Genomic DNA, 26620 nt, shown 5'->3' with positions numbered 1-26620 from the left:
TGTGCTCTCTGTATCAGTGTGTGTGAGAGAGAGACAGAGAGAGATGAGGATTTGAGTTGTATTTTTGTGGGAAGAAAAAGAAAAGGATCTAGTTAGTGTGATTAGTTTGTATAGAGGGATCTGTGTTTGTGGAGGAAGATGAAAGTGAACATCGCAATTGAGAGAGACAGAGACAAATTCTAAGTTGGAATGTCTCAAGATCCAAAGGAGTCGGAAAAGGGAATTTGTTATACAACAAATATTTTCTTTTTTCCATGCAAACTAAGCAAATATTGCATGCATGATATATGCATATGTGTGTGTGTGTGTGTAAGATTGCTTGAGCACACTTCTATGTAAATGTAAGTGTTGGGCTCCATGCAAGCAGTGAAAGTAGAGAGAACGAAAAAAAAAAAAAAACTTTTAGTGAGGCCCAAACCACACTGAGAAAACAAAAACTGGGCCTTGAGCAGCCTCGTAGGGCACTTTAAAGATCCCCATCATTGAGACCCAAGTACGAAAATTTGGCTTATGTGCTTGGAGTCATTTTATAGTGAGGGCTTAATATATGGCACTTAGTTAAGGTCTTATTTTTTAATTGTTGGATCAAATTTGTTAGCCGTTAGATCAAATTAGTTAGTTTGATCCAACGATTAAGAGATATAACCTCACCTAAGGGCCATATATAAGACTCTCACTATAGAATTCTTGTATGTGCTTGATATTTAGAGCTTGATCAAAGTCTATAGCCCAAAAAGGGGAAGGATGAAGTATTCTACCACCGAAGTTATAAACCTTCTTTCTATGATGTTTACTCAAATGAGGATAAGATATTTGATTAATTAACATTTCTCATGTTAATTAAACACAAAATAACCAAAAAAGAAATGCGAGCAAAAGATAGCAGGTTCAAAATGAGTGGTCAAGGTATAGGCATGTATATATGTTTCAGGTCCCGACTCCCATTGATATAAAACACACCTTTTGCCCCCTTAATTAAAGACACATGCATGCTTTCTATGAAAACCAAGTACTCTCCTTCAGTCCATATATCTAGAGGGCTAGGGAAGATGTGCAGGCCAGTCCACTGAAAATGATATATATTAGCTAGTCTCGTGACCTTCCTTAGGGTAAGGTAACGACCATGCCCAATAATAAACTCAAAAGAAACCATATATATAGAATAGAGCCAAATTTCAATCCATAAGCTATATATAGACTTGCATTTGCATATGATCACTTAATTACATGCATGCGTTCCAGGTGACAGCGCCTCTATTCTATCTCAAGGGGACCTTACCTAGCTAGTTTACTAGAGCATCTACAGTGGAGAAGTGTATAATGAGGTGTATGTTAAATATACACCGGTTGTGATCGGAATCATCTGTAATGGGGGGTATAAATGAATGTATAATTACATCACTATCATGATATGTAAATTTAGATGCAATTGTACATCTTTTTTACATCTCTTGCGGGTGGGACCCAACTGAGAAAATGAGAGGAAAAATAGAGAAAAGTATTTACATCTTTAGATTTACATCTTTTCTCATTGAAGCAAAAAGCGTATTTACACACCCCGGAGGTGTAAAGTGGCTTTACACTCCCGAAAATACACCCCCCACTGTGGATGCTCTTACCATGATCTCTCATGCACCCATTTAATAATTTGGTTTCACCGCAAAGGATCCACTAGTGTAGTGGTTTGGGGCAATTACTCTCTTCGGAAAGGTCATGAGTTCGAATCCTAGCATCCATATAGTGTGTGAGTTTAATATGATATCGCCCTTCTCAATAGGAAATATCTTTTTTTTTAAAACCATTGCTCACCACCTCCAGTATGATTGAGTTTAATGCCATTTGGGGTGGTTTATTTTCAATTTGTTACTGGAGAAATACTCTCTTACTCCACATTCTATGTGGCCATACTCTGATAAGTTTGTTTGAATATATAATTCTATTAACAGTCTAATAACATAATATATGTATGAATGTAGCACGGATAAGTTGGCTCACAATAAGAAGTTCTATCAAATCTAGATCGAGTCACAAATCAACAAGTTTATAATTATGTGACTTGAGCTAGGTTTGGTGAACCTCAAAACAAGACCTAGCATTGAGTCTCATATCATATTGAACAAATACACAAAGGCTTTGGATTCATTTACAGACATAACTTATTGCAAGAATCATCAAACGAATTGTCTTTCTTTCCACGAGAGAATTATAAAAGTTGTATATTCCTTCCCCACCATCGATCAAATAAACAAAAATTTAATTACTTGATGGGTATTGGGTAACTCTTTGACTTCGATTACGACATCACAAGAAACACTATTCTGAGTTTGAATTTGATCAGGATTTGTGTTCGTCTCTTTGGTGGTCAAAGCCCTAATAGAATTCAAAACATCGAGTACCAGTAGAACGAGAGGTTTATATTGTGTTCAAAGAGTACTTCCACTTGCTTTGCCAAATCAAAGGCAAATTAAAGGGCAGTAGAATTTATACCATCCATCGAGTGATTTGCATAAAGAATTATAAATTACGTACTATTTGCGAGAAGAAAAAAAGGGTTTCATATATAGTGTGTGAACATATTATATAATAATTAAAAGGTGTTGTGCCAAAAAAATATAAAAATACAATAAAATCAAAAGGGTTCATGGCAAAAGTTTGATGTTGCCATATTACTATTTTGGGCGGTGCATCACTTTCACCATGCACTCAGCAGGGATATATTGGATGGTATTTATGCTCTGCTTGTCCAATCGAGGCAACTTCAAAATCATGAAAATTCCAAAGGCACAATTCCACCATGTTACCAGCATCATTCACCCATTTTGAAAATTAGTTTTTGTTTAGTTTTTTACGTAACAGTAATACCAAAGGAATCAAAGTTTATATGAATACATTAATGATTGTCGGTGCAAATGGCCGATTGATGAAGACAGTGCGTTCGCCTCTTTGCACTTGACCAAGTTCAATTCCCCTCCCTTTGTCAAAATAAATATGATATGCACATACTATTTACACAATAAGGGGGGAAGGGATGTAATAAAAACTTTACAATTGGAGGTCTGAAATTCTTGAGACAAGATCAAGTGGCATGACCGTACACAAACACAAAGTGAAGATTATCATCATCTAAAATCTTTAAGTATCAACTTTAGAAGTGTATTAATCAACTTGATGACATCCAATAGATTCTCTCTTTCTTTCTTTCTGCGTGGGCAGGCGTGTCACTGTGTGTCTCCATATTTGCTTGCATGAGAGCTTCAGCTCGGAGGAGGCAACCCATATTTCTTTACATCATTTCAATCCCCTTTATCTCTTTCCTAAAGGTTTGTTTGTGTGTCATGCACAGTTTCCCTTTGATGCTTTCACTCTATCCATTCACTCATAATTTTTTTTACTGTATATTTTTACTGTAACTTTTTCCCCTTAAAGACTGCTAACAGGTAAGTTTAAATATATATATATATATATATAGCCACGTTTAATTGATGTCCAATGATGGGGCTGAGACATAGGGCATAATATAGTACCAGCAGGGTATAATATATAGATAAGATTTGAGTTCCTTTGTTCTTGTGTTTCAGAAATGTTGTTAAAACCTTGAGCTCCGGGAACTGTTTTGATGACTTTGAGATGTCACTTTTTCTGTTCCAATTATGATTTAGATTGGCTACCTAATCTTGGACTGTCTTTAATCCTTGGATCCCCATTCAAGTATGCTTGTTCAAAGTTTTTCTTCTTTCTTTATGATGATCCAACAATAAATCTTATTAATTATTGTTTTCTGTTAATTTGTTATCTAATTATGATTAACAAATAAGGCGATCATAATTTCCAAGGTTTCTATATGTCTGTAAAAACCGTTAAAGTTGGGTGAAATTTTGAAAAAGTTGCATATGATATTGTTTGTACTAGAAGATAAGCCAAATTCACCCAAACCATTAACGATCCACCAGGACCCCTCATTGACTCAACAGTTGGTCTTCGCAGAAATTATTAGCCACAAGAAGAAAAAAAAAAAAAAGGTTTAATGTATGCTTTTGATCTTCGTATCTAAAAGCTAGAGAGTAAATAACCTATTAGTGTAGTGGTTTAGAGCTAATGTTCCCCCACATAGGTTTTGGGTTTAAGTCTCTGTATCAGTGTAGTGTGTGTGACTTCAATATGTTATCGCTCATTTCAATAAGAAATATTCTATATTAAAAAATATATATATTTAAAAAAAAAATCAGACATGTTCGTGAAGATGGGCAAGTCAATGGCCCTAAGTCAATAATTAAGTTGGCTTAAGTTATAGTGTGGGGATCGATATAATAATGAAATTAAGTTTAAGTACCATATGTACTTGTAAAATAAACTTGTGGGCTTATGGCTAAGTTTACTGAGGTTACTATTAGGAACTTAGGTCAAAATGAAAAAGACTGATAAAATTATTTCCCCATATAATTGTGAATTGTGTGGTTGAAATTGAACAATACCCAAAATTATCTTTCTATACTGTATTTGTGAATAGAGGTAAGCCTAGCTAGTGTCTAGTACCTTAGATATATAGTATTTAATATTAGGGTTTGGACCTCTGAAAATAGCTCAGCTAAATAATAGACACATTTTGGACTACTCTTTTATTATTTACATTTTGCTTTGTTATTTTTAGGAAATACTTGTTTAACAAAGCTTAAAGGGAATTATGTTTTGGTCATTTTAGTTAACAATAGCAATCAAGGGAAAATCCAAATTTCTTTTTGACAAATCCAATAGTTAAATTAATTCAAAGACGTGTTTCGTAAGATACTATTTATTTTGTTCACACTCATGTATAGATTATCTCTAAATGAATCAAAACACTTCTCAAATACATAAGTAAATACATTTTATCACTCGAGCTACAATCACATTGAAGCTATGAGATATTCTTAAATGACAGAACTGACGACTCTACTAGAATAACCCACATAAAGGTTTTATTTTATATTTTTAATATCACAATAAACGAGTATTTTTATGTTTACTATGAGGTGGATGGTTAACGGCAAACTTTTATTATGAGTTAGTTCACACATACACATTACCAATACGTCATGTGAGTTCAAATCTAAAACCATTATTGTGCAAGTAAAAGTCATGTTCTATTTGGCTAAACCTCATCGACATCTCCCGATAATGTTAAAAGAAGTTTAACAAAACATTTATATATAAAAAGTTTGATAGCAACGAAAGAACGCAGTTATAAAGATGAATATTTTCATTGAATTGACATGACAACAAATATATACAGCCATGACGCATTTCTGACTAATTATCTGCTTCTATGGATCCATAGGCCATAAAGTAAATTAGGCAGAAATTTTGAACTCCAAATCCAGTGGTCCTTGGTTGCCTTTCGGCTTGATAACACTTTTAGTTAGGCAAGTACCAACAAATTGGCTCAATTTTGGCTAATATTGACTAATTGAGCATTTAATGAAATTAATTCTACACCATTTTTCTCATACTTTAACCAAACAATATTTATATCTAACTTTTTAACCGCCATGATAATTACAGACACTGACCTACCAAGTTTTTCTCTGTAAGCAACATTGACCTCACCCCTGACCCCCAAGGTTTTTCTTTTTCTGGTCAGTGAGCTAAGAGGTTCAGATATACAGACACAGAGTATAGGAACTAACCTGCAGGGAATGCAGAAAAAATAATTGCTGAGGATCTGGTGAGTGGTTATGAAGAAAAATGGAATCGTTTTGAGTCGGTAACGAGGTGTTATTAATTCATATGTTAAAATATAAGTGGACGATATTTGTTATATATCATAGACCTAGAATATATATTTAATTAATAAATATATGTTACAATATGAGTATATTAATAACAACATGTGCGGGTGTAATTTGATACGAAAATTCTATATTCTAAAGTATTGAGTTATATTTGAAGTTTAACAATTGATACTTGGTCCTCTTATTCTTACAATCTTTTTGACAACTAGTGAAGTGAACTATGGAATATACAATTTTCTTGTTTATATATAAATAAATAAAAATTAGATCTCAGTTGGTCAACTTAGAAATGGGACCAAGTGTCTAATCCAGTCCCACTGCAACAGTGGTTTCAAAGATGAGAAAGAGTGGGCCCAAATTGAGCTCATGATCAACAAAATCATCAACATCATCTACTGTTCATGAGCAACCGCAACCAGCTCTGAGTGAAAGACTGAAACAAACCCCAAGGAATAAAAATGTGTGCATGTATGTATTTGGGCTGCTGCTTTCTGGTGTGCTTGCATCTTTACAATTGAGAGAGAGAGAGAGAGAGAGAGAGAGAGAGAGTGAAAGACTCAAGACTGAGGACGAGGGAGGCAACCAAATCTTTTGAGCATATTTTTGACTTCCTGTGTATCACATGCCTGTTCCCATCAAACCCCAAATTTATTGCCTTGACAGCGACCTCCCTCCCCTCAGTCTCCTCAAACCCTCCTCTTTGCTTTATCAGCCATTTCCCCTGCCACATACATTAATTCACAACTTACTTCAAATGTCAAGTAAGAAGAACCCACTTGAATAATTACTTTGCCCAATTCTTGAGTGCCAAAAAAAGAAGAAAAAAGAAATGGGATTGCAACATGAAAAGGGTACTAATTGGGGCTTCCCAAAAAGGGAAGTTTTTTTTGTAACCCCATAATCAATAGCATAATTTTTTCAATGTTTCTTGCTTGTGACCCAAGAAGGAGAGGGTTAGTTAACCTTGGGATTTGTGGTATTTTTTGGGGGGGTTACCCTTAATTCCCTTCCTTCTATTTAAATACTTCTTTCAATATTTCACTTCAAATAGTCGGAATAGGAGTAATACGAGAAAGATCAATTATTATGATAGTGATCTATTCATTTTCAATCCGAATCTACTCTGAACTTTATTTATTCGCAGATGACGCATTAAACAAAATAAACGCGTTTTGTTTTGTTGGCTTCTACTATGATACAGTTGACACAGTATGTAAGTAGCCTCTCTCTCTCTCTCTCTCTCTCTCTCTATTCTCTGTAGATTTTGTAGAGAAGGAAAGAAAAAGTTTCTCTCTCTTGTGTTGTAAGTTATATATGAAGCAAGCAAAGGAAAAGGAAAAGGATGGAAATGAAGCATAAAGTAGCTAAGGTGGTAGTCAACCATGGGAACAAACACAGGGCTCGAGAATGACAGACAGACAGACACACCACTGCAGGTACACACAATTATTGGGACTCGCACACATCCATCATTATTCACTTCTCTTCCTTCCTTCCCACCACACAAACCCAAAAAACCCAAAACCAACAACACAACAAAACCATAACTAATAATAAATAAAGCCTCCCTTTTTTTATTCGTTTTTTTTTCACCCACCCTTTTATTGGGGTAACTTAATGCGCGTGCCACACAAGACAGAAAACTTCAACTATATCTTCATGATGTACACAACTGGTTTTCTGTGGACTAAATTTTTTAAACTAAATGGCTTCTTTGATAACAATTTCAGTTTTTAATTTTTGGTTTTTAAATATTGAAAATTTGTTTGGTAATTAATTTCAATTTTTAGTTATAAATGGAATTTGTTGAGGTCAACTTGTGAATTTGAGATCATAAAATAAAAGTGCATGTTACAAAAAATTCATAGTATTTTTTAGTTAACTTTTTGAAATTTGATGATATTTTTTTGTGAATTTTGGATATGGATTGGCTCCATGGTTGAACACAATAATCGGGCGGATGGGTTCAAGTCGGGAGGTTCTAAATACCAAATTTTGCTAACTGGAGTGCATTTCATGTGCTGTTATGTAAACTTAGTAAATGAAAAATGCGCACAAACTGAAAACACTTTAAAGTTATTTTAAAAAATAAGGTTGATTTTGAAAACTAGTTTGCACTCTCTCTTTTTAGATAATTAATACGTAGGCATTCTTCACATGATTTAATTATTATTACTTTTTTCTTTTTACATAAGACAAAAACAAAACTAGTGATATTGTATTTGTCTTTTGTTTTGTTCGTTTTCCTTCTCTTCCTCAGCTCCTTCCAATAAGTTAATAACATGTCAGATACAAATTAGATCTTAACCAATTTGCATTAGATATCGAATCACATACTTCGCTTTCACAAACCCCCTTCTACTAATTAATTAGGATTTAGTAGGTCTAAAAGGATTGTGTTTTGACCTTAAATTCGAATGACAACCCGTGCAAGATTCATGAATCTAGACCCATTTCCATGCTTTTGTATTTATGCTATGCACAAAAAGTAATCATATATGTATTTATTCCTCACATGTATTCTAATTTGACGACATTCTTTTTAAGAGACTCGTTTCACTTATGCGAGAGATGTGATTATTAATATTCGATTAACTCTACAGACAAATATTTATTTAAAAAAAAGAAAAGAAAAGAGAGTTGCTCGGTGTATGTCATCAAACATAATAAGCATGAGCATGCAAAGTTGAAGCAACAAGAAGTACATATGATATATTATTATTCACATAAACAACTCAAGTGATTGGAAAACCATGTAATGATCTATATAATATATATTTTTATATCTAAGAAACTTTTCTGCATTCGGTCCTTCTAACAGGTAAAGTAAGTCGTAGTAGTTAGCCAGCTGTAATTTCAAAAGTTGACAATGACCCCTTGTTAATTTACCTTCACATTTCTTTCAATTCCAATCTCTCAATCTCATATGCTATGAGTTCCATTTTATATAAAATTCTTGTTACTCCTGTTTCTTCTGGCAACTTGGATGACAACAATACTTGTGCTTTTATTATATACTTCAAAATTATTTTTTCCTGCTCATCTAATTATGGATTGTGTTGTTTGTAGTTTAAATTGTATCTGCGCTTGAATTTCTGTGTTCGGATCTTCTCCATAAAGTATTGTTTATATAAAAAATGATTGCGTTAATAATTGCATTGTACCAAACAAAGAACAATTTAACATGACACTGTAGGACTCCCTAGTATAGCAAACGACTAACTTGTGTAGTGTTTTGGAGTAGTTTCTCTCCAAACAAGATTCAGGTTCGAGTCATAATATTCGTATTGTGTGTGTAAGTTTAGTACATTATAAACTCATCTCAACACGAAAGATTCTAAAAAAAAAGTAGTGACACTGTACTATATATATGATTTTAAAATGATATGAATGAGTGATTGGACGAATTAATTGGTCCAACATCCAGAAAATTCAGTTTGCAAAATCGAACAACAAAAAAAAACAAAAAAAAAAACCCTAGTTGAGTTGAAGTATCAAGTACATATAAAAGAAGTGATGGCCTCCCACATAAATATCTGACTTTGAGAACTGAGGGTGGTCCAGTTTTCTATCAACAAAAAGCATTCAGCCATCTCCAACTCGTGATGCCAAAATTCTAGTTACATATATTTTTGGATGGTTAAGATTTTATTGAGTGAGTGAGAGGTGAGAGAGCAGTTTGTCGTCAACATTTTCAACAGGAACCATGAGAAGTCTATGTCCAATTTGACACCCTAAATCCAATAATTTACCAAATAAATTAAAAATTAAATCAAGAGACCATTTTTTTATTATTAATATTTTCGCAAACTGACGAAGATGCCATTCACGTTCTGAGGCCGTGGCTTGATGTGACTGGGTGGTGCAGTTCCTAACCACAGGCCGATAAACACCCATTTCGGCCGTCGACCGAAATTGGTAGACACAAACTTAAAAAAGGAAAATTAGAAATTCAAAACTCCAATTCATTTTTCATTAAAAAATTTCCAGATGTATTATGAAAAATATAAAAGATAAACACATACACACTTTTTTTTGGGAAGAGGAGGGGGGGAGACAGAATATTGTACGAGGAAGCTTTGCACTTGGCCGACTCATGTCCCACTAGGGCCATGCCAGGTCAGCTTCTGGGCCCAACAACATGTTCGGTTCCTCATGACGTGGACAAACTTTTGGTAATTGGTAGGGACGTAAAACGACCCAAACCCACAACGTTTTACTATTTTGATTTGAGTAACTATGAAGCTGCATCAATTATTTACTACTAAGAAAATGTTTACTCCATTGGTAAAGCGTACGAATTCCAATCCCGCATAGTATGCCCGAAACGGCGCGTCGTCCAGAGGTGCGGCGGAGCCCGTTTAATTAACCTTTTGGAATATGCGGAAATTAGTTTAATTAAATTTTGGGAGAAAAATAAAACACAGATTAAATTATTAAAAGGGGAAACAAAACAAAAATGTACGAGGAGGTGGCGCTGTGTTCCCCCTCAATTATATTCTGGAAATACGACAAAATACGCCTCTTTTTCACTGCCCAAATCTCTCTACTTCAATAAACAAATAGTAAAAAATAATCTAAAGTATTGGTGACCTGGATGCTGCTATTGATAAGGTAAAAACATTAAAACTTTGTACCAGGCTTTAATATGCACATAAACATAACAAACGTGAATTAGGTTAGTTGGCTAACACAGTATATTAACTTTTTTATATCCGCAATCCATCCTCTCCGTATCTCTTTCTCAAAAGAAAAGGCATCTCATTGTATATTAGTAATGTAACATATACTGGATAAATAAGATTTGAATTTACTAAATTGCCCTATGCAGACAAGTGGCCGTAAAAGAGTGGAGGAGAATTTTGCTTTACAGCTAAAGCTTGGTGTAATGACCACCATAATTTTCACCCGGAAACAAAAAAAAAAAAAAAAGGATCAACAATTTGGTCATGTGAAGTGAAAAGGAAAGGTGGAACAAAAGTGGGATAAAAAAAAGTGTTAATTATTTACGTGCGGAATATTAATGGTGAATACAAGTGAGTTTTGGAGGGTGTTTAAAAAATGATATTTGGAGCAGAAATAAAAAAATTAAAAATAAGGGTCTGTCATTAAAGAAAAGGGGCGGGTTTTCCGGTGCAAAAAGGACGAAGGAGCAAAAAGCTGGCGAGACGACACGTATCGATGGAATTGACCGTTGGATGAGCATGCGAATTTAACAGTGATTGATCATTCTTTCTTCCATTTGAGATGAGATTATGACATCCATAGCTAACGAAAAGAGAAAGGTGTTATGTTACACAGTCACACAGAGAGAGAGAGAGAGAGAGAGAGAGAGAAACAAGAGGCACTGCTCTCAGAGCTAAAAAGCTCATCACCTGCAAACAAATCAGAGAGGGAGAGAGAGAGAGAGAGAGAGAGAAACTTAAATTTGTGTGAGCAGCTTGTGCAGTGCAGACACAGAGAAAGAGAGAGAGAGGCATGGCGGCGTAGCAGAGAGCGAGAGAGAGAGAGAGAGACTTAAATGCTTTTGAAATTTACAGACGAACACAGCACAGCATAGCACAGTGAAGAAGAGAAGGGAAGGGAATTAAAAGCGCGATTAACGCTGCCAAACAGAGCCTAACGTCTGCCTCTCTCTGTGTAAATTTTCACCCATTTTCTCCAAACCTTACTAACACTAAGCGCACCCGAAACTCTCATATACTCACACAAACTTCACAGATTACATAAAGATTAAAACTTTAAGCACAACAGTAAATACCCATCAGGGAATTGGGTGTGAAATTGGGTTCAGAATTGAGAGTGGAGCTTGATTTTGATATGGATTTTCGGTCACAATTGGGGCAGCAATGGCTGGTTTTTTCTCGTTAGGCAGAGGCGGCAACAACAACAACAACAACCAAGATCAAGACCACCATAACAGCAATAACCCACCCCCACCTGATCATCAAATTGCTCCGGAGACGTTGTTCTGGTACAAGAATGAGGACGTGGCAGCTCAGCCGTACAAAGGGTTCGAGCTATGGCAGCAACAAGAGCAGCTCCTCCAGCTCCAAACCCAGCCACCACGCCTCTTCCACCACCACCCCCATCACCATCAAGATCTCTACGCATCCGCTGCCGCTCTAGGCGTGGGGCCCAGCAGCAGGGGCTCGGATGACACGTCGTCGTCGCGGTCGGCCGCCGCGTTGATGATGATGAGGTCGTCCTCCAGCGGAGGCGCAGGTGGAAGCGGAGGAGGAAGCGCCAGCTGTCAAGACTGCGGAAACCAAGCCAAAAAAGATTGCATTCACATGAGGTGCCGGACTTGCTGCAAGAGCCGAGGGTTCGACTGCCCGACCCACGTGAAGAGCACGTGGGTTCCGGCGTCGAAGCGCCGCGAGCGGCAGCAACAGCTCATGGCTTTGCAGCAACAACAGCAGCAAGAACATCATCAACAACGACAGCAGCAGCAGCAGCAGCTGCAAGTGATTCGGGGAGAGAATTCCAAGAGGCTGAGAGAAAATCCAAACTCCAATTCTTCCCTTCGCATTCTCGGCAACACGTCAGGTACTATTATATATATTTATATATATAAAATATATATGTGTATATATGTATGTACAGTTTTTTGTTTTTGTTTTTTATAGTTTGAGAAAACAGCTTACTCAGAGTTTCTTGAAAATTTGACCCTCGTCTGGGAGTGAATATTAGCCAGAAGTTCTGAAGAAAAAGAGAGAAAAGAAAGAAACGAAAGAAAGGGTTTTGGAAGGTAGCGAGTAAAAATATAAACACAAGTAGAAGAGCATATCGATTGCGTGTGGAGTGGAAATCGACCTCCGTAGTAAAAATCTTCTTCTCCTCCTCCATAGTAGAAGAGCATATCAGACGTCGTCAGCTTTTTCCTTTCTTTCTTTCTTTCTTTTGATCATTATCTCCCCTTTTCCTTTTCCAATAATACTGTTATCCAGTCGTCCTGACGAGTTTCAACATTGACAGGGAAGAAAGACACACTATTTTTCTTTCTTGCCTTGGCCTATAGCTATAGCTAGCTTTAGCTTACCCTCTTTTGTTATGTGTGCTTGTGTCCATCTCTCTCTCTCTCTCTCTCCCTCTCTCCCTCCTTCTCCCTCTGGCTTGTTGATATCTGTGTTCATGTATGTGCGTTTCCTTGCTTTTGTGTGCCTTTCTTTTTCTTTTCTTTAAAAAAAAAAAGATAAACAATTTCTTAATTTCCACTCTCTTTTCTTTTGTATTATTGTATATACCATGAAGAAAATATAATATAGTTTATATGACGGGTTTTGAGCTAATATTACTTTGTGTATGTATTTATGTAGGGTTGGAGTTGGGGAATTTTCCGGCAGAAGTGAGCTCGCCCGCGGTGTTTCGCTGCGTAAGAGTGAGCTCTATCGAGGACGACGATGATCAGTACGCGTATCAGACGGCTGTGAACATAGGAGGCCATTTGTTTAAAGGAATTCTCTACGACCAAGGCCCCGAAACCTCTAACTACAACATGAACATGGCTGCTGCCGCTGCTGCAGTTGAAACTTCATCTGGTGGCGGTGGAGTGAATATCCAGCCGCTTAATCTCATTGCTGGCGCCACCACCGCCGCCAACACAGCCACCATTGGCGGCGGTGATGACGAGGGCGTGGCGGGGGCTTCCACGACAGTTATAGATCCTTCTTCTCTATACCCAGCTCCACTTAATACATACATGGCTGGTACGCAATTCTTCCTACCACCAAGATCTTGATGATCATCATCAAACAAAAGTTTCTCACCACATTCTTCCTCCCTCTTCTTCTTCTTCTTCTTCTTGTCTGCCTGCTGCGGTCGACTTTGGCGTAGTTAGTTAGTGTGTACTCTCAAATATTTGATAATATCTTTGTAGCAAAATTGACACCCCCTCCCATTTGAACTAGCTTAGCTAGGAGAGCTAGAGAGAGAGAGAGAGAGAGAGAGAGAGAGAGTAGAAAGAAACGAGAACCAGCTTAGAGGAAAATGATGCGCAACAACGAACGAGTTTGTTTTGTTGACAGTTTCCAATGCTTGTTAATTAGTTAATTTAAACATGATCATTATTATTCTTCCGTCTTAATTAATTTCTTGTTCAAATTCAAAGATGTTAGTGTTTACTTGATTTCTTCTTCCTTTTTTGTTTAAATATATGATTTTGTTGAGTTTGGTGGGTATTTTTCCCTCTACTGGTTTGAAACCCCGTAACACGTTTTGGTTGGATTTGCACTTGGAAGCTGCTTTTTTTTTCCTGTTTACCCGTATGTTTGCCGGTTTGAAATGAATCTTGAAAACTTGGTTTCGTCTTTTGTTGGACAAACTTCAAAGACTTCTTGTTTTTCATTTCGGTATGGGCGGTCCAGCCATGCATGACCAGCATCCAAGTTCAAAAGGTCAAGCAACCCTCTCTCTCTCTCTCTCTCTCTAATTTAATATTAACTTCGTTTGACCCTAATCTTAAAATGCATAGATGTGACCTTTATGTTTGAAATGGGAAAATTTGCTTACCATCTGCAGTGGTTTAATGCTTCTGCAGGAAGGTATATATAATTACAGAAAATGCTTCACATTTTATGGAATATTATATATATATATACACACACGTATATGCACATGAACTTAAATAATATTGTTACTTACTGTATGAAAATTTAGGAATTGTAAACAAAGCAGACAATTGAAAGGCTTTCCTTAGTTTACAAACTATTCTGACTGATAGCATGTCCTCTCATTTTTCATAATCAATGGTCTCTGCAGTTATCTATTTCTCCTTTCCCATTACAAGTCCCTTTTAAACCTTTTAATTTCAGCCTTGCTTAGGTAATCTTCTTTTGTGCCAAAATATAAATGAATATATAAATTTAAGAGGGAAACATTCTCAGATTGATTAATTAATTAGATAATAATAATATATGAGGCTTTCGAGTGTTGCAAGAATTTTAAATGAAGAAAGAATTAACAATAAAAACTTGAAAAGGAGTCATCTATTAATCATCAATCAAATCTCTGTAAAGCCTATTTAAAGTAACTGAATGCACAAACACATCCCTAAACTCTACGAGCATGTCCAACATAGTTGTTATACTTTAATCCTTAGTCATTTTGGCTAGAATGAGGGCAAAACGTAGCTCCAACAAACTTGCTATATGGCTCTCTATTTTGGAGAACTCTCTATTTGAGTTTGGTGGCTCTCTACGTTTGGAGAGGAGGACAAAGAAATTGAGGGTTCTCCATTTCTTTCTCTTCTCTCTTCCTAGGCACACAACCCTCTCTCACCTCTTACTCTTTGACTTTTTAATGAATTTTTTAGAAAGGATGAGAGAAAAATAATAAAATATTAGAGATTAACCAAAGTAGAGAACATTGAGGAAGGAAACTATTTTTAAGTAATTTGCTACAATGACTTTCTAGCTATTTTAGCTAAAATTTGCCTAAAATTTGGAAACTCACCTGGAGATGCTCTAAATCTTAAACCTTAATATGAATACGATGAATTGGTAATCAATTTTGAAATATGTACATGGTTTTATACAAAACCTTATTGTTGAAGATAATGGATAGATCTCCTACTTAATATGGGTTAGAGGAATGATAGTCAGATCTTACTAGGGAATACCTTGTATTGCATTACAAGTAAACTTGAGCCAAATCTTACTAGGGAATACCTTCTATTGCTTACCAGTCATTTGACTTTGATTCAATGGACATTGGTGAGTATGAACTTTCATGCTCATTGGTGAGTAGAAATATGATATATCTAGCTAGCGGTCTGTCAACTATATATGATCCATTTCTAACATATGTGATATTTGCAGAGAAGATTTAAACACATCACAATTTTACACTATTTCTGACAAGAATGTTGTAGCTACATCTCTCTCTTTCTATGTGTGTGTGTGTCAGTCTCTGTAGTTTGGGTTTTGTTAATGTAGCAGGTTGTTCCAATCTTTGAAGTAGCCAAATTATTTGTGTATGAATCGTTGATAGTCTAAACTACAGAGAGAAGTTTTTTCACACACACATAATCAAGATGTCATGGGAGTTCGAACTTGAAATCTCTTATGTGCAAGTCAAGACTCTTTTCCACTAGACTAGACCTAATTAGCCTCATATAAGAATTTGCAGGAATGTAAAAATTGGTTAGTAAGATTGTAGATATTCAATGAAAAAATTTATAACCTAGGACTTTATATCGACAGGTACTGCTTTACAGTAGATAAAATAATTGTACTTGAAATTATTTTGAAGTCCAGAGAGGGGGAATATAGAAATCAAGAATTTTTTAAGGAGGAGTAATATGTGTATGACATGTCCTGTCAAAATAATTGAACACTTAAATTTGTCACATCAGGAAAACAAAAAAACAAAAACTGCACATTAAGACTAGAAAGAAAGGAATGGATGTAGGTAAAACTAGTGTGAAACTTTATTTATGTAAAATTTACCACATGAAATGATGCCAGCTTCTCTATCTGTCACTCTCCCGTTAAGTCCTCCCTTAGTTATTCACCAGTTGATTTGCTACTTGTTATTAGTGTATTTTTTTCCCTCACAATGATATAACCTAAAACTGGTCATAGTATATCATTTATGTGTTAATTTCATTGTGATCAATAAGTGATCATTTTAAATGAATAGGGTAATCCTTGTTACAAATTCAACGTCCATTATATCAAGATATAGGACGAGTGAAGGGTAGTTTGAACAAAGTTTATTTTCAATCTCTGCACAAATCAAATACGAGAAAGAAAATAAAATAATATTTTCTAGTTACTTTCCTTAAATTACTAAACATGAAAAATGGTTCATTTCCCATCCCTTAGAAATACGGAAAATGATTTCATGCGAATTCCTTTCCATGTACTGAACGTTTCTTAAGTGATGATTCTAAATTCTTGTTACAAATCCAGTCTCCATCATGTTGACATATAGGAAGATAGAAAGAGCCAGTTTAGATTCAGAGGGAGATTTCTATGGTCTAATCCATGTCAATGCATGGGAATGAGAACTGATTGAGATGTTTCTGTAGAAATTAACCAGGTCTGTGAGTGATATACCATATCATTTTATGTGCACTTCTTTTACAGGAAACTAGAAATATATCACATCACGTTTTCTGGTAAATTACAGAAGGGCTTTTCTTCCGACATGTTTACGGCTGGGAATATAAAGCAATTGTGTTACTACAGTGGCGCCATGTGATGCAGCTGTTTTATTGTGGCTTCTTTCCCTAGGAATATATCTTTTTTCTTCTTTAAATTAACCAAAAAAATTACTGACTGGCCAAGAGAAAATTAAAAAAATTTGCTCTTGGGATTCCGTAGGAAAATACTTAAATTGCATTTGCCAACTACCCCAAACCAAATTATTATGTTTGGTGAAGAAAAAAAAAATATCATTAGTATATAATATAATATAGGGAAAGCCAGGCATTCCCAATGCAAAAATAATTGATATTACTTTTACCAGAAATAATGATGAGAATGACGCCCATGTTTTTTTGGCTCCAAAGAAAAAAACTTCCACTCAAAATATCGTGTTTTCTTGAGCAGCACAAGATCGAGAATAAATATTCCTTCCCTGGACAACTGGGCAAGTTCCTGTCGGGAATTGAATTTTCAACGTTTGTATCCATCCATTTTCTTCATCGACTGTTTCTTTCCTATTTAAAAGTATATTGTCAAAAATCTCAGGAGCCGATTTGCCATGAAAAATATCAATCACCGCCTTTAATCATAGTGTTAATCATGGTAAAATACGTATTGCATTCTAATTAACATATATACGCTGCAAATATTACGTAGAGTAGAGTGGTAATATCATCCTCGTATAAAATACCGTTCATATGGACACATAAAAATGCTACGTTTTCCGTCATGTAAATGGGTAGGTTATTGTCAATCAGGACATTGATCAAGTGGAAGTAGTTCTAATCTAAATGTGTAGTTGAAAAACAAAAGCTCAGATTTTGGTTGAGTTGACCTAAGTTGCACCGATTAAATGTAACGATATTCAAACTATATATAGTTTGCAAATGCATGGAAATTGTTGCCCGACTGCGGTCTAGCTGTATTTGTACACGCTTTAGACCACAGTTTTTCTATAGACGCTGACAAGCGACTTTCCTTTACTATCTTCCAAATACAATGGAAAGTTTGTCTTGTATTAGAGAAACCAATTTGCACCTATAATTTCTCCAATACTTGACCTACGTACATTCAACTACTTCCTTTTTAAATTCCACCATTTTTGCCTAATTAATTCACTTTATCTTTATATGCCCCAAAATGAATTTGACGTTCAAGGTGGTATGTTCTAATATAATCATATTGTTTTGAATATGTAATATTATTATTATGCAAACGAGAGAGAGTCACATCAAATAATGTTATCACAACTACAACATTTGCATTATTCTCAACTCTATTATAGCACATTTTCTCAATACAATTATGAGAGAGCGTAAAACATCTAAGGAGGAAAGTGATAGGAAGAATGGGACAATTAATACAACCGGGGTAGGGAAGTATTTCTCCCACTAAAACATTGCTAGCTCTCTCCTATGGCAGGAAAGCTTTCAACAGCCTGTAACCCAACAGCTTTATTACTGTATATCACATAATCACGGTCTAGAATATATCAGACTTGTGTTTGCCACCAGACCAGATAGCTAATAGCTCTCTCTCTCTCTCTCTATGTGTGTGTATATATATACACACACTTGCGTAGCTACTTTTGTCAGTACATAAATGGGCAAGAAAAACCCAGACCCATATTATTAGGGTTCTTGTAATGTTTGGCATTGAGTTTTATTTGGCCCTTAATTTTCTCTTTGCACATAAGATATATATTTATGTCTAGAGACCCATAGAGCAATATAGTTAAGCACCAGAAATGGCTAGATTTCCCTAGTAAGCCAAGCCATGGCACAATCAAAGAGAGCACTAGGGTTTGTTATGGTGTATTAGGGCAATCATAGGCAGGCGGGTTGGCATGCATTTTGATCAGCTCTAGGGTGGTAGAGTAGAGTGAGCCCAAGAAGGCCATGATGTGGTTTTGTGTGTGTGTGTGTGTTGGGGGCCATTGTTGAATTATTGTGGTCCCTCAACAAGTGCAATTCTGCTGCAAAAAAAGCTAATTTTGCTTTGGTCTTCTCTCTCATCTCAACTAGCTGTTTTCCTCCCTCCCGAGCCCTATTTGCAACTTCTGAGAAAGCAGTAGAGACTAGAAAGAGAGAGAGAGAGAGAGAGAGAGAGAGAGAGAGAGCAAATTGGTGCAAGTTAAGTTTTGTTGTTGTTTCCATAATTAACTCGAAAGCCTGTGTGTCTTCTGTCAGCAGCACAAAACAAGGCTGCAAGTAAAAAGGGGTTGAAGCCGTGACTTTTGAGGCACATTTTGGAAGACCAAGCCTTGTTCATCTGCGATGAATTGTCTCTTCATGGACCAGTAAATATTCTTTTGGTTGCTTCATCTCTCGACCGTTACTTGTAGTTTATTTTTATTTTATCCCTTCCAATTAGGTTGACAACCCATGTTGCAAAACCACACATGCACCTACTCAATTTGAAGAAATTAATTAATTTAAACCCATCTTATTATAATTTAATATATATTTAAAAAAGAATTCAAAAATAAAAACCTTTCCCCGGGTTTTGGATCCAAGAACAATGGCACCTTGGGTATACTTGTTTGTATTGACTTTAGTCATAAGGTGCTTGAATGAGACCTAGACCTCCCACTAGCTTTCTGCCCCACGGAATTTTCTTGTAGCAATATCTTACTTTCCTCCAAGAAATCTCTTTGAAATGGATTGATATGGAGGACCTTTTTGAAATGACATGCATGAAAGTGAAAGCCATTTGGGATTTAAATAGAATGTCGTGAGAGGTATGTCAACATTTCAATATAATGACATATATATGTACTGAAATGCCTTTTTTATTTCTTTTTTTGGTAAACAAAGAGAATTAAGTTGCACTCAATCAATCAATGACAGCATTAATTCCAATCGCGTTGTATATCATTTTTTGTTCTATGTGTTATTTCAACAATCTTTTGTATTAAAGTTTGTAGCTGTTTGCAAAGCACCACTAATATAGTGGTTTGGAGCAATTACTTCATCAAAGAAAGATCATGGGTTCAAGTCCTATTATCCGTATAGTGTGCGTAAGTTTAATATACCATTGCCCCTCTTAATAAAAAGGTTCCCCAAAAAAGGTTCGTATATGTTTATTCTTCGAAACCTACTAAAATTTCACCAGATTGGCATGATTTAGCTGCACCCACCCATTTGGCAAGCACCCTTCGGCAAGCAAAAGGAGACCCAAGAATTCTTTAGCAAATAGAAAGAAAAAAAAAGTAACTTGGAACCTCGCACGAAGAACAAATTTAGGTAATTTTTTTGACCAAAAGAAAAAGCAGAGATTGAAATACAGCATATAAAGTTTAATTTGTAAGCTTATGAAAAATTAGATGCAAAAGGAAGCAGAACAGTAAAATTTATATACAAAAATTTTCTATATTAAAGAAAGAAAAAAAAAAAGCGGGATCAGTCTGAAAGCTTCCGCCATGTTTAAATATAAGGCTTTTACATGCAAAGCTAACAAGAGTAAATGAACTGCTACAGGAGTATGACTGAGAACACGGGGAGGCAGGTCTATGGCAGCTCATCAATCAGATGCTGTTTTTAAGGCTAAAGGATACAACCCTCCGTCAGGCTTATGCCGATTTTTCTTTATCAAAGGAAGATATCAATGAACTCTCTTTGCTTCTTCAGGGCTGTGGCAATCATTCGTTTAGTATATTCATTATGAAAGCAGTGCTTCTTTCACTGAGCAGATGAAGCACGGGGTTTGCCCTTTATGGAGTTGAGGTGTTGGGTAACAAATACGACTCCCATTACAAGTATGAGGCAACCAACCAGGGTGCTGAAGAAGAGGGCGCCTGGTTGCCTGGTCTGTACGAACCCGTACACCCCGGTGTTGGTCACAATGATAAGATCAGTGAGGCCATCGTTCGAGAAGTCCTCAGTTACCAGGGTGTGTGTGGGTGGTGCTGGAAGGTCAACTGATGTTAAAATACTTCCTCCAGGAGATATCACGACAGCCTCTTGTTCTCCAGCAGCAAGGATCACTTGTTGATTATCATGGACTCGTAATGAGAATGACTTCAGTGTAGGTACCACTATACCAGATTCCATCATCCCTGATGGGGATGGAAGATTTGACCATATAGCACCCGTCGAAAGCTGCCACTGCCAAACAGCACCATGACCATGCAACCCAGGGGAGTATGATGTTACCTGAGAGAAACAACACTTTTAAGATTCCAACTCAGCATAAGAAAACAGAAGCCTGCACCTTGCCGGCTGACAACTGAATTATGTAAGCAATCCTGTGGGATTCATTTGAGCACCTCGAAATATAATCGTCCCAATCCATCATGCAAGGAATTTGTAATAAGCATAAATTATGACAGATTGGATAATCAATGAAATTTCATTCTGAAAACGCCCCGATTTGATGCCAACATTTTAAAGGTTCTAGCAACTTTTGGAGTGATATGACAATTATAAAGGCCAAACAACTTTTTGGTGCAATCTTAGATTCGTGTATTGAAATTAGATTCAAAACCATTTTGATCTGATAATCCAAAAAAAGGTCCATTCTCAAGATAACCACAGGAAGAAGACTAAAAGGACCCAGATTAGCATGCATACCTCACCACGATTTGTCAAGAAGACAACATCACCATGGCTTCCCTTACGATGCCTATGGCCATCACTTCTTGGGATGAGAATGGGAGTTGCTACCTCCAATGAAGCTAAATCATGAGTTCGACCAAAGTTTCTTGAATATTCTCCATGTTGGAATAAGTTAAAAAGGGAATGATGGCATATAGAAGCATTAAATAGTTGTTCTCGTACAGGTACACCAGAGGTCGCAACAGCCCAACAGGGGCGGAGCACTTCCATGGATCCACTGGCAACAGTCTGCTCAGCACCATTCCCCCCTACAGCCTGAAGAGAAGGAACATATTCTGTCACGCTTTTCACCCAGGATTCAGCCAATAACAAAATGTAATATTCAAAGGAAAGGCCACCACTTGATTGAAATTCATATGCAAAATAAAGTTACCCACGCATATTTGCTTTTCTGCTGCCGTGCACCTCCATTAAAAATTATGAAGAGTTCACGCATGTACCGTGCCGGTATAATGCAAGGGGAACCTAATATGCAAACTAGCATTTTTTGTGGTTGCAGTCACCAATCATAAGATACATATCATTGTGCTTTAGATCAAATTTTATCCATATAATTGCACGAAAGGGCTGGATTATTGTAACCTAAATTACTTAGCATGCTCCCTGTACATCACTGAACCTCTGAATAAATGGGAAATTGAAGAGGTAGGTAATCAAAACTCAACAGACATTAACTTCCAACATCCACTGAGCAGCTTTTGTTCATTTATTTGGCTGTTCAAGACCAACTACAGTTGAGATATAAGACTAGAAAGCAAAGAGATAAGCACCTGGACATGATCTAGGACTCCATCGCCATTTATATCAGCATGAAGGCCACCCTCTTGAAGATGAAGCTGGTGAGATCAACAAATTTTAATTTTACTGGCTAAGGCTAATATAACATAAATATTACCCAACACAAACATAGTTTAAGCAGAATATATTAATGTAGAGAAGTATGTCCATATTAGATACATAAGCAAAAGGTGGTGAACTATAACCACAGGAATATTTCCAATAAAAAAAAAAGGACTGAGCTGAAGCAGGGTGAATTATCTCAAAATTGATTGATTGATTTTTTTTAAAAGAAAGACGGTTGGCCATTTGTTGCCCAAACAGAGGCATGTACAGCTATTATATCAAGTGTAATTTCACTTTGGTTATGGCACTACGAGGGAAATTGCGCGGGCATTTGTTTACCTTACAAAAAGTGCGACCAGATGCTAAGTGAATAGCTTCTATTCCTTCTTTTTGATGAGCTACAACAACATTAGGAACCCACCAAAGTTGTGTGTGGTTTGTTATGGTAGGAATATATGGAAATGGCTGCATCAGAAATATAAACAGGTTAAAAAGCCATTTCAAAAGACAATCAACAATTCTACCTATAAGTAGTTCACAAGTCACACCTTATTAGGTTTTGCAGAGCCAGCATACTGTGCAGCTTTTCCAATGAAGTTAGAAATTTTTTTTGTTGAGTCTTTTCCAGGAAGATGGTTTTCTTCAGGCTTGTGGAAAGGGTAGTTAATAGTCTTTCCAGATGTTCTCTTCAATATTTTCCTTTTGTGCCTCTTGAACCTTGCAAGTTCCAACAAAGTATCTTCTCTTCTATCCTGATGATGGCACACAAATTGGAAAATCACTTGCCATCTAGAAGAAATATAATGAATAGAATGAAAGTTCAATGAATCGAGTAAAAGACAGTATTTTTAACCTACCCAGTGATGTGGCATAACTCCAAGGATAGATTCTCTGAATTCCCTACATTCAAACTACAATTTAATCTGTATCAGGGAGCTTATCTCACAAAAACATATCAGAAATTTGACCCCAACAAGAATGAATCATAAGAAACTACAGCAACAAGATGGAACTAATAACACAGAGAGAGAGAGAGAGAGAGAGAGAGAGAGAGAGAGAGAGAGAGAGAGAGAGAGAGAGAGAGAGAGAGAGAGAGAGAGAGAGAGAGAGTTTCCATAAGAGCTCATTCAGGCCCATGTCAAGTCAGAACTCAAACATGTTATATGTTTGGCCCATTTCACAAAATTACTATACAAAAAACAATAAGTATAGGGATTAAGACATCCAACATTGAGCAGAATAACATACCTCTCCTGGTTGACGACTGTTCAAAGCCTGAACATCAAGCTTGTAGTTATGCTGTGGAATTAACCGTGATGCATCTGAAGAATGTTCTTCGATATTCTAAACAACCAAATGATATAATTAGCTACTTGAGAAGTCAGATAGTTCAATAAGCTTAACCAAAAGATAAATCATCTAATTGAGAAGAGGCGGACACTAGGTTGTAGTGTAATAGCAACGCTCATAAATTAGACCCTACGATGAAAGCTTCTTGCTTCTACACCTGCTAAACATTATACAAGAGAAATTCTGGACATTTTACACTAAAAAGTTAATGTCTTGAGTGTTTGACAAATTGATGATATATTACAATGGCAGCACAATTCTATGCGTTTATAGACTGAAATAAAATTCTAGGAAAGGTACTGAAGTATCTACACACCAAAGCTCAATGAAGATTAGTATTATAATGGTACGCAACCCATGTTAATAGTTCTATATTTGGACTCTTCAATAGTTTTCAATGAGTCTGCGACAAACTTACTGATACCCAAGTTGTACTCAAAATGGAAAAGGATGGGGAAAAGAGTCATCCTCCAAAATAGCAATACCTCAAGAAAAAGCGACTCTCTTTTTATGGGGAAATCCTTTTAGCATATCATGAAGCAGAAAAGTGCCAAAATAGGAAGCATATGAAAAAAAAATTAACAATATAAAGCACCTCATTCTTTCTGGTCCATCGAATTGCTCCAGAGCCACCAGCAAATGCAAACAATGCAAAATGGCGTAAATCCACAGTTCCTGAATTCTCAGAAGCCTGAGACAAATAGAAAAAATCATCAAAACACTCTACTACTAATAACCAAAAAACAAAACTCTACTATGAATAACTAAACAGAAAAAGAACTCCAGCTGTTATTACTGGCTTTCTATAGTTCATCCATTTAGAAGCTCAAAATATAAAGAGAACATATACACCATCATGCCTTACACGAAGAAAGTTATAATGCTTCAGTAAATGCAAAAGACTGAAAAACAAATTATCTACTCAACCACAAAAAGAGTAATTATGAAATCATACAAGACTTTTTCATGCATAAGCCAAAAAATGCTTTTACCTCCTTTTCAGTTAGATTTCTTCTATGCTGATCAGCACTTCTCTCTGTCCTCCCAATTTCTTCAAAAGGGTCCAGGGAAATCTAAAGATCACAGAAGAAATTATTTCTAAGAGCATTGAGGAACGATAAACATTTAGAGTTATCAGATTAAACATTAATACAGTATCAACAGGTCAAAATGCAGATGCAGGAATGCTAAAAGTTTGTGATGACATTGGATGCAGGACTTCTAAAGTTAGTGGATAATGCCTCGGCCATCATACCCGATGAATTGTTTAGAAGTTATGAATCAAAAAGATGGCCTGCAAACTTTGTAAACAACCTTGGCGGTTGGGTGAATTTGTAATCATACATGCTTTATCCATTACTTCTCCATAAAACCAGAAATTGAAGTCTGATTTGTCAACCCAGAATAAATGTAAACAAAGTTGACATAAATACAACAAAAAACATACATGAGGCTGCATTTCCATCCTTCCACCAACAATCACCAATCCTGTATCCCCATGCCTCAAGGTGTAATTGCTTATGGAGATGGCAATCTCCCTATGATGAGCATTATGTGGAAAATCCTCCTGTAGAAATGCCAATAAGAATAAGAATGTGAATTAAAACAAATAGCACCATTACGTCACTGGTAGCTAATGAGCCAAGTAACCATTTTCCAAGAAAGGCGTGAACAAAATTGAAACTTGCCACAAACCTGCAAATTGACTTCCCAGAGCTTTTTGAGGTTGGAATCGAAGCACATGACAGACCAACCCGACGTAACAACCACCAAAACCTGCCTGGGTCTTTGCCCGGGTCTGAGCTTGTCGATAACCCCGGTAGCCATTGCCACGGGGCGTCTGCCGGAGGAGATGCGGATTTTGTCAGGCAACAGGCTCACCTCCGCAAGCACGCGAGCATTACTGAATCCTTCATCCACACGCCTACTATGAGGCTCCAAAACCTAATGATAACAATAACACAAAAACCCCAACCATAGCCAACAAGTAAGCAACAACACTGCTTGTTATTAAAAGAAAGCTAACATGAAAATGAAGTGAAAGAGTGAGAGGAAGACCTGGATTTTGGCATCGTGGGTGGCCACGAGGACTTCTTTCTTGCCGTCACCGTTGAGATCGGCGACGATCGGCGGAGGGAGACGGTCGGCTTCGTACTTGATGGGGTAGTCATCGGAGAGATGCATCCATGCCTCTCTGAACGAGAAATCACCCTCGTGCTGAAATTCCAAAAACAAAGCCAATAAGAAACAATTCAATTCGATTAAAAAGAATGAAAAATTCGTGTCGTGCTTAGGGTTTGTTAGGGTTTTTGGGGAGCTGACCTGAAGAGAAAAGAAGATGGCGAAAGCAGAGAGCATGAGAATGGCTAAATCTCGCTTCCTCATGTTGAAGCCTCGTCCAGTGAGAACCCAATTTTGCAGAGGCTACAGTGCTTGCTTAGCTGCAGAGTTGAGTTGAGCCTCTGAGTCTCTGAGACTGTGAGGCCGTTACTTTCGGCTAGATTTTACCTCCAGTTTTCGGACGACGGCGTTCTGACTTCCGAAACCCCCTCCTCTCTCTTTGGCTTTTGCCACGTTCGTAAAGGCAATAGACTACTGCAACGGTAGTACACGTCACCATTTCTTTCTTTTTTTTCTAATTACATTTTTGCTCATCACCAATTTGTATGTTTAGATGGAGAAAAATAACTAAGGATTTAGCTAAGAGTAGGGAATTGAAGAGAGGAAATTGATATTTCTGTTGTTTGTCAAGCATAGAACTTATTAGATGACGTGCGAAAAAAATCATAGAAATTAGGGATCAAGATTCACGAGTTAAATTTTCGTCAAAAATGCGTCATTTCGCAATTTCTATTGAGTAAAAATTCGTTTTTCGCTGTAATTTCCGTCATTT

General features: G+C 36.6%; 2 protein-coding genes across 4 annotated transcripts; one reads left to right on the top strand and one right to left on the bottom strand.

The window, feature by feature from the left end:
* Positions 1–11054: 11054 nt before the first annotated feature.
* Positions 11055–13834, top strand: LOC117633520 (protein SHI RELATED SEQUENCE 1-like). Its single transcript, XM_034367157.1, has 2 exons — positions 11055–12317; positions 13088–13834. The coding sequence occupies exons 1-2, from the start codon at positions 11618–11620 to the stop codon at positions 13507–13509; spliced, it is 1122 nt and encodes a 373-aa protein (XP_034223048.1). The 5' UTR covers positions 11055–11617; the 3' UTR covers positions 13510–13834.
* A 6435-nt stretch (positions 13835–20269) lies between these two features.
* LOC117634794 lies at positions 20270–26350 on the bottom strand. 3 transcript variants are annotated; one of them, XM_034369013.1, is made up of 13 exons: positions 26050–26350; positions 25786–25944; positions 25423–25671; positions 25175–25294; positions 24720–24800; positions 24323–24418; positions 23626–23721; positions 23235–23288; positions 22926–23129; positions 22717–22842; positions 22305–22370; positions 21490–21789; positions 20270–21072 (listed from the first exon to the last, which is right to left on the bottom strand). In XM_034369013.1, exons 1-13 carry the CDS (start codon positions 26110–26112, stop codon positions 20599–20601), a joined length of 2088 nt encoding a protein of 695 aa, XP_034224904.1. In that variant the 5' UTR covers positions 26113–26350; the 3' UTR covers positions 20270–20598. The 3 variants fall into 3 exon arrangements, with proteins under 3 accessions (XP_034224904.1, XP_034224905.1, XP_034224906.1); XM_034369014.1 differs by lacking the exon at positions 22305–22370; XM_034369015.1 differs by lacking the exons at positions 22305–22370; positions 22717–22842.
* Between the last annotated feature and the right edge of the window lie 270 nt (positions 26351–26620).

Source organism: Prunus dulcis, chromosome 7, assembly GCF_902201215.1.
Source record: "Prunus dulcis chromosome 7, ALMONDv2, whole genome shotgun sequence".
Lineage (NCBI taxonomy): Eukaryota > Viridiplantae > Streptophyta > Magnoliopsida > Rosales > Rosaceae > Prunus > Prunus dulcis.
The sequence above is the reverse complement of the archived record's forward strand: the minus strand, read 5'-3'. Positions and strand labels throughout refer to the sequence as shown.